At 44.2% G+C, this 8,344-nt stretch overlaps 1 protein-coding gene across 1 annotated transcript; it reads right to left on the reverse strand.

Annotated features, from left to right (window-relative positions):
* Positions 1 to 259: 259 nt before the first annotated feature.
* On the reverse strand, positions 260 to 3,690 carry LOC123255300 (plexin-B1-like; the record flags this gene model as incomplete). Its single annotated transcript, XM_044684124.1, has 4 exons — positions 260 to 1,225; positions 2,507 to 2,581; positions 3,363 to 3,438; positions 3,626 to 3,690. Coding segments are annotated over 4 exons (321 nt in total), but the record flags the coding sequence as incomplete, so codon positions are not given.
* Positions 3,691 to 8,344: the final 4,654 nt, after the last annotated feature.

Below are 8,344 nucleotides of genomic sequence, written 5' to 3' on the forward strand. Positions count from 1 at the left end.
GCAGGCACTAGGGCTCCCTCCTGGATGAGCTGCCCTGCAGGGTCCCATTGGTCATTTGAGATACCTCTGCAGGGCAGGAAGGCATGCATGGCACCTCCTAGGGATGGATGTGGGCATCTGTCTCCCTGCAGTGCCCACTGAGGAAAGCCAGTGCCTCTGAGCTAGAAGGAAAAGACAGACCCTTCTGATTTCAAGGGCAGTTCCCAGAGGCCTGCTGCCCCCAGCAGGGATGATGCCTGAAAAGCAGAGCCCAAATCCATGAGATCAATGTTATCCTTTAATGGTCACCAGGTGTCAGTCAGGGCCACCACTACAGTTACATCACTAGGTCACAAGGTCAGAGCCTCATCAAGACGTTATACCAATTTTTCTTCCCAACAGAGGCAGGTTTTAGCATTGGACAAGGGGTTATCGGGGTGAGCAGGATGGGCACCTCTCCTCCACTCTCCACCCCCAAGACTGCCATCTGAAGTTCCCAGACCTGACTAGGGATCAGTCCGTGGGGATCCTGGGAGAGGATTCAGAGTCACAAAGAATGGGGATCCACAGCTGCAGTAGGGCTGATGAAAGAAGCTGGAGAAGGGGAATAGGACCAAGTCCTACTCTCTTGACTTCAGCCTTGAAGATCAGAATGACAGGATGCAAAAGGGCATCCTCTGTGAGCCGCATCCTTTGTTCTCCCTGTCTGTCCTCAAAAGAAAAACTGAACCCTGATTCCATGTCCACAGCCCAAGCAGGAACAGCTGAGAGGGCCAGCTCAGTCCCACATAGAGAAGGCAAACCTAGAGGGCTAGTGAGCTCATGGAGAAGAGATCTCCTGGTGTGGTTTGATGGCCAGTCAGCAGGACACAGGCTGGGGCCACTGCCATTGTGCTTGAGGGACCTGTGGCCAGAGCTCTGGGAAGCCCAGACTCTGCTACTCCCACTAAAGTCTGCTTGGAAAATCAGTCACAAAAGAGCATTTCTTCCAGCACCAGGGCCCTCATCCTGTAGAAGGCCACCCTGGTGGGGAGAAGTGGGAGGGTCTACTTCCCAGGCTTTTGAGGCCATAGCAGGGTATGTGTCCAGGCCACGGGGGTCGAGGGAGAGGGCCTGTCAGGACCAGTCCAGTGAGGGAAGGTCACAAGTCAGTGACTTTGTTCTCTACAGCAGCAGCGATCTGTTGGAGCCGGTAACCCAGCTGCATCTTCTGGGCAGTGCCATCTTCCTCCAGGGCGGTGATGATCTGAAAGGCAGAGACTAAATCAACCAGAGCCTTGACAGGCAGCCCCAGGGAAACACAGAAGGGGTCCATTGCTAAAAGCCTTCAGGCCTCAAGGAAGGCATCACTCAAAATGGGGAGAGAGAGGGGGACTGCAGCAGAGGGTCTCGTCACCAGGACCTAAAAGCCTCAAGGGAGCCATCATCCAGGGCCCTCAGGCAGGAATACAGACCCCGATCTCTGGGAAAGAAAAATGGGAAGGCTTTCAATCAATCAAAATCTATCCCTACCATTCCTATTTTTCCCCTCTCAGGTCTTTATGAGAAAATTATCTCTAATACTTAACAATCCCACCACTTCCTACCTGGGAATATGCTCCCTGACCCTGCTGTAGACAAGTGCCAAGGGAGAGGGAGTGCCAAAAATAAATACCCCCCAAATAGGGTTGGGGAGAAGCTCATTTTACTCTCAGGCAGAAAAATGGGACCCACAGAGAGAAACAATATGCTTGCAATGACATGTAGGCAGGCAAGGGGACACTCCCAAAGCTCAGCAATGGGAGAAGGCATCTGGCCTAAAATGGGAGAAACATTCATGAGGGAATCAGGCTTCCCTGAAGTTAAGGCCAGGGTGAGTGACACAGGTGTGAGGGCCTGTTAGAGAAAAATTCCCAAAGAAGGAGCTCCCAGATCACAAGATAGGATGCCTACCTGAGGTGCCTGATTCTACCAGGGAAATTCTATCCCAGTCCCATCTGGGGGGTTGGGAGGAAGGCAGTAAGGTTACAGAGCAGAATCTGGGACTAAGGGAGGGCAAGCCATCCAAGATGAAATTTCCAGATAGCCACAAGATGTAGGGAGTGGGATCGGCGGACCAACCCAACCCCCACCATTCCTGTCAGGTCCCTGGGAAGCAATGGCACCATTCACTCCTCTGCTGGGAGAGGAACTAGGGTAGTGAGAGTACAGAATGATAATCAGTGAGAGCTTCTGTGTTGGAGAGGCACTAGGCTAAATGGAGTGGAGCATGCTAATCAGTGAGGGTCTCTGCTGGGAAATTGCTAGAGTGGGGGGGAGGGAGAAAGAACAGCTATCAGTGGGGGGAAGAATTGTCTTCTGTGCAGAAGAGATAGGAAAAGCTGCCCCTTCCCCACCACACACTGGATCAAAGATCCCACCTAAATTTCATGGGGTCCGGAGCACCAAAAACCTCAGTTCCCTGTCCCTTCCCACCCATGCCCTCCACCATGTTGTACTAGATGTCCCACAGACAGAATCTCTGGATCCCTGGGGATGGTCTACTCACCTGGTCGTAGTATTTGTTGATATACTTGTAGAGTTCATGTAGTGCCACCAGGGCACTGAGGTCACCAGAATAATTCTAGAAGGAAAGATCAGAACCCCAGTTCATACAGAGACAAGGCCAGAAGCCCTATTGAGCAATTCTAGGAAGAAATTCATCAACAGAGGCCTAAACAGCTTGCCTAGTGACCATAGAGGGCTGGCTAGGGCCACAGTGGGCTTCAAGAAGCCAGAAGTTCCTAGGACAGCCCCACTTTGTGAAGAAAGCTATCTGAGGTAGCCAAGTTTCCATTTTTCCTGGAGTGCAGATGGTTTTAATCTCATACCTTGAGGTTCCCAAAGTTCCACCATAAGTATGATATAGATGTGTTGGTCACATGGGGAAGGGAGTCAGCATTTATATATTGCCCATTATGTGCCAGGCACTCTGCTAAGCACTTTTTACAAATATTATCCCATTTGATCCTCACAACAACCCTGAAAGGCAGAAGTTAATTTATCCCTATTTAACAGTTGAGGAAACTGAGGTAGAGGTTAAACAAAGACTAGCCCAGGGTCACCCAGCTTCTAAGTAACCAACAAGAATTTCTGGAAACTTAGAAAAGATGAAGTGCTTGCTTTGGGAACAGAAGGAAATGGGAAAAGTTGGGAAAGTATATTCCATTTCTCAGTGGACTCTGGCAGAAGCGGACCCCCACTAGAGAGCCACTAGTAGTTAAATTCCTAGAGTCCATAAAAAGGAAGGAACTGTTTTCTGGAGTTGTCCCTGGAGATCCATAACAACAAGGTGCCACAAACCCTAATACCAGAACAGGAATAAGCAAAGCCCAAGCCCCAGCATCAAACAGCATTTTCCTTACCCTGGACAACTCAGCTAGGGCCGAATTCATCTCCTGATCGCTGGCTGAGATGGTTTGCCTGATGTCTGCATAATATCTGCCCAGAAATGACAGTCATAGAGGAGATTTAGTAAGCTGGTCATCCCTAGCATTCCATTCCCCATCCCTACACTTCTAGCTTCTGCCCTCCAAAACATCTGTCCACTTCATCACTCCCCATCCCCACTCTCCCAACTGGAAGGTCCATTTCCAGATCCTTTCACTCCCAGTCCCCAAAGTGGTACCTCTCCACCATCTGCTTATAACGTGGGATGTCTCGGGCATAGAGCAGCTTGTTGATGGGCGAATCCTAGACATTGGGAGAAAGGAAAATAAAAATGAATTATTCTTCATCTCTTTACCAGGGAACTCCTCCAAAGGAAGGAGTCATGTCCAGCATCCATTCTCTCCTCACCCTTCTGCAAAGTGACTTTTGTTCTGACCATTCTTCACTCAAAAATTTCTCTACTCAATGCCACTGATGACCTTATTCTATACACATCTACCAATCTCTTCTCAGCCTCCGATTCAACCCTACTACATTTGGACACTTCAGGAAGTTGGCTAATTCAGAGCTCCCACCTTGGAACAGGAGTTTAGTAACCAATTTTTACTCCTAATGTTCTCTCTCCTTTAATCATTTCACCCAAGAGAAAGAGGCGATAACCACAGGCAAACATGATTAAAGTAACCCCAGGCAAACAAGGTACCAACTTTGCCCTTTGTTTGATGATAATGTAACTCCTATATCACTGGATAAAACATATCAGTGCAACAGGAGCCAACACACAGGCCAAACAAACTGATCCCTACTACTAATGCACAAGGTCGGCTTCTGCCTCTCTCCCTGTTCAAACTGGGACACTCACCTCATAGTCTACCCAACCCCTTGAGGCTCTCATAATCAGCCTTTGCTTTATAATTCACCCTTATCTCTTTCAGAGAAAGTTTCAAAGTAACTTTCCTTCAGTTCCTGGCATGTTTGTCCCTTTGTTCATTCATAAATTCATTAAGCCAACATTCCTGAGTGCCTGGGACCATGAGAGGCTAGCTAGTAAGAGGAGAAAAGCTCTGGACTTGGAATTAGCAGAGACCTTGGCTGGAATTCTTTCTCCTACACTAAAGGGCATGACCATAATGAAGTCACTTAATCTCCAAGTCTCAGTTTCTCTACTTGCAAAATGGGCACAACGATTAACACCTGTTATATCTTCACAGGGCTGGGGTGAAAAGAAAATGGGATAATGTATGCCAAATGTTTGCATACCTCAAAACAACATAAAAACATCAGTTACTATTTTATTTGGTCTCTCCTCAGCAGGCTCCTCCACTCTTCCTACTCCAAGTCTCCTGCCTGATATGAATAAAATTATTTTGAGAGACTGATTTTGGGTAGGAATATCCATTTATTGATTAGATCAGCTTCATAACCAATAAAGTAATATGTCAATTTCCCTCTCATTGATCAGAGATCCCATCAAGCAGATCAATAAATACACTTTTAGGAGCTCTTTATTCAGCTCCTCCCTAGAACTGCCCAAGACATCTCTAATTGGTAAATAGCTAATTAGAGATAATCCATCAATCTACCCACCCCTCCCCAGCCCCATACTACAGGGATCACGTACACATGAAAAGAGCCCTTGTCCCCTTCATTTATTAACCAAATTTTGTTTTAAAAAAGAAGACATTCCTTGGAATTCCTAAGAACAAAGAAAATGCAAAAAGCAGTAAACTGGATAGAATCTCTGCCACAGAATTCAAACATAGGAATACAAAGAAATTTTCACTGACCCTTACAAAGACACTGATATAGAATATAAAAAATACATTCTCACAAGCCTGATTCTGAGGTTGCCACTCCATGAGTGGGGCAAACCTCCAGCCAAAGTCCTCTCTGTCCCTTCTTGATCTTCTAGAATAAGGACTCATTTTACTCCTCCCCTCATACCCATAAGATCTTAATTGATTTATTTCAATTCAACAAACATTTATTGAGAACCTACTATGTGCAAAACACTAGAAGTATAATGATGAAGATTTATATAATCCCTGCCCTTTGGTAAAATAGGGAAAGGAGTGTTTCTAAAAGAAATGTACATAACTAAGCACTTTCTAATTTTGATTATAGTTCTGAGGCCCAAGAAACATAATGGATCATCTCTGGTAGAGGGAAAGGGTGGCAGATCAGAGAAGGCTTCATGAATGAAATAAAGAAAATGCATTTATTAATGTTTATCACTATGTGCCATTCACTTTGTTAACCACTGAGGATGGAGATATAAATAGAAAAGTAATATAGTTCCTGCCCTCAAGGAGTTCACATTCTAACTAGAGAAGACAACATATAAAGGATAATTCAGCTGCAGGTTAGATGGAGGACCCAGAGGTCCCAAGGGCTCAGCTATAGGTAAGATAGCATGGACTTAGAGGTCATCAGATTGCACTGGCAAGTCATTGCAATGCCCAGGGTTTTGATTATGTATGAGTGTGCTCTCATAATAATGACCAATATGGAAGTGTGTTTTCCATGATAATCCATGTAAGGCTCAGAAAAAAAATAAAAATAAAAAGCTATACAGTAAAAAAAAATGAGATGACTCCCCAGGATGAGGAGGAGTAACACTATGGGAAACTATGTAATGGGGAAAAATGAAAGATATAAATGAAATTTTTTTCTAAGAAGACTATAAAATAACAGTGAATAGCCCAATTTACTTGAGAATAAAGTACATGAAGAAGAAGAAAGATCATGTAGGCTTAGAGGGAGATTGGAGAAAGAAGAGCCATGGTAGAGAGATCAGTTAGGAAGTTAAGAATAATCTATTGAATAAGTAATGAGGCCTGGGGACAATGGGAGAGAAAAGATGAATGGAAGATAAATAATGGGGAGAGAATCAACAGGACTACTTGGAAACTGATTCATTGTGATGGAGGAGGGATCTGGAAAAGATGACTCTCAGGTTTTGAATCTGAACAGCTGATAATTGTGGTGCCATCATTAGAAACAAAGCTAAGAGAAGAGTCAGGTCTAGGAAGAAAAGGACTATAGATCTGAGTATTCAGAGTTTGAAGTCCAGCAGGGCACTGAGGGAAGTCATCCGGCAAGTTGGGAATGTGAGAGTTGAATTTTGGGAACCTATCACTGGTGATAAAAACAATAACTAACATTTATATGGCATCTACTATGTGCCAGGAGCTCTGCAAAAATTGCCCTAATTGATCTTCACAACAATCCTAGAAGGCAGGTGCTGTTCTTATTCCCATTTCACATTTAAGGAAACCAAGGCAAACAGAGGTCAAGTGATTTGCCCAAGGTCACACAGTGAATGTCTAAGGCCAAATTTGAACTCCAATCTGCCTGACTCCAGGCCCAAAGCTCCATCCACTGCACCACCTAACTGCCTCTAAGGTGATATTTATGTGATATGTTCTATATAATGTTTTTAGCAATGGAAGGACAAGGGCTCTAAGAATGAACAGCAGGTAACTGAAATGACTGACTAAAATAGGAACAATGAAGTAGGAGAACAGAGATGAACCTTTTAGTACTAGAAGGCAAGATAAAGGGTGAAGAACAGACCAGGGGGAGGCAGGCTAGGTAGCACAGTGGATAGAGCACCAAGCATGGAATGATTCTGATCTCAGACACTTCCTAGCTGTATGACCCTGGGCAAGTCACTTAATTCCAACTGCCTAATCCTTACCACTCTTCTGTCTTAGAATTGATACCAAGACAGAAGATGAGGTTTTAAAAAAATTTATTGGGGAAGAATTGTGGCATGGGAGAGGTAGAAAGATAAAAGATTATAATCAGAAAGAAGAATTTCAAATAATAACATTTATTTAGAGCTTTAAGCTTCATAAATCACTTACCTTGGAACCACACTGTGAGGTAGGAAGTGAAATCATTACTGTCCCCATTTTACAAATGAGAAAACTGAGGCTCAGAGCAATCAAGTGACATGCCCATGGTAACATAGCTAGGAACGTCATAGTCAAGATCAGAACACACATATTGTGTGTTGAGCACAACGCTATTTATTGCAATATGATGCCATTCTTCCTCTAAGCATACTGAAGCACATAGTATAACTTCCTCAGTGGGTTGAGGTAATGTGATGACAGAAGACATGGGAGCTGAGGGTTCAAGAAATAAGAGGCCAGGATGTTAGAGAGGTCACTAAGGTGAAGACCCAAATCATAAACGATGATAGGAAACAGAACATGGAAACTCTTTATAGTCCCCAACATGTATTTATGAGACGACAACAACCACCACCAAAAGGATGTCTGGTCCTGTTTTGTCATACTTCCTTTCCCTATTTGGCCTCCCGGATACTTTACTCTGCTGGCATTCTTCCTGAATTTCAGGGAGTTCTTTTTCAGCTTACTTTACTGTCTCCTCATCTTCCTCCAGCCCTCTTAACCCTGGGAATTCCCCATGGTTTATTCTTGCCCGTTAGCTCTTCTCCCTCATTAATTCCTCCCTCTGGGAGCAGCCACAATCAGTTTGAAACCTGGGAATTCCCCAAAGCTTATTTCTTGGTCTGGAGCTCTTCTCTCTACTTAATTCCTCCCTCAGAGAGCTAAGCCACCATCAGTTTGAACTACCACACACAGATTGACTCCCAAACCTGTGACCTTTTACATTCTATTCAGTCCCCAGATGTTTTCAGGATATCTCATAAGATAAAAGGCTTAAACAATCAGAAATTTACAGTTGGAAAAAGTCTTTGGCAATAATACTACTCAGCTTTTGTCTCAAAAGAGATCAAAGAAAGAGGAAAAGGATCCATATATACAAAAATATTTATAGCAGGTCTTTTTGTGATGCCAAAGAATTGGAAACTGAGGGGATGGACATCAGTTGGGGAATGGCTAAATTATAGTGTGTGAAATATAGGTAGATAGATAGATAGATAGATAGATAGATAGATAGATAGATAGATAGATAAAAGAAA

This window comes from Gracilinanus agilis, unplaced genomic scaffold, assembly GCF_016433145.1.
Source record: "Gracilinanus agilis isolate LMUSP501 unplaced genomic scaffold, AgileGrace unplaced_scaffold4281, whole genome shotgun sequence".
NCBI lineage: Eukaryota > Metazoa > Chordata > Mammalia > Didelphimorphia > Didelphidae > Gracilinanus > Gracilinanus agilis.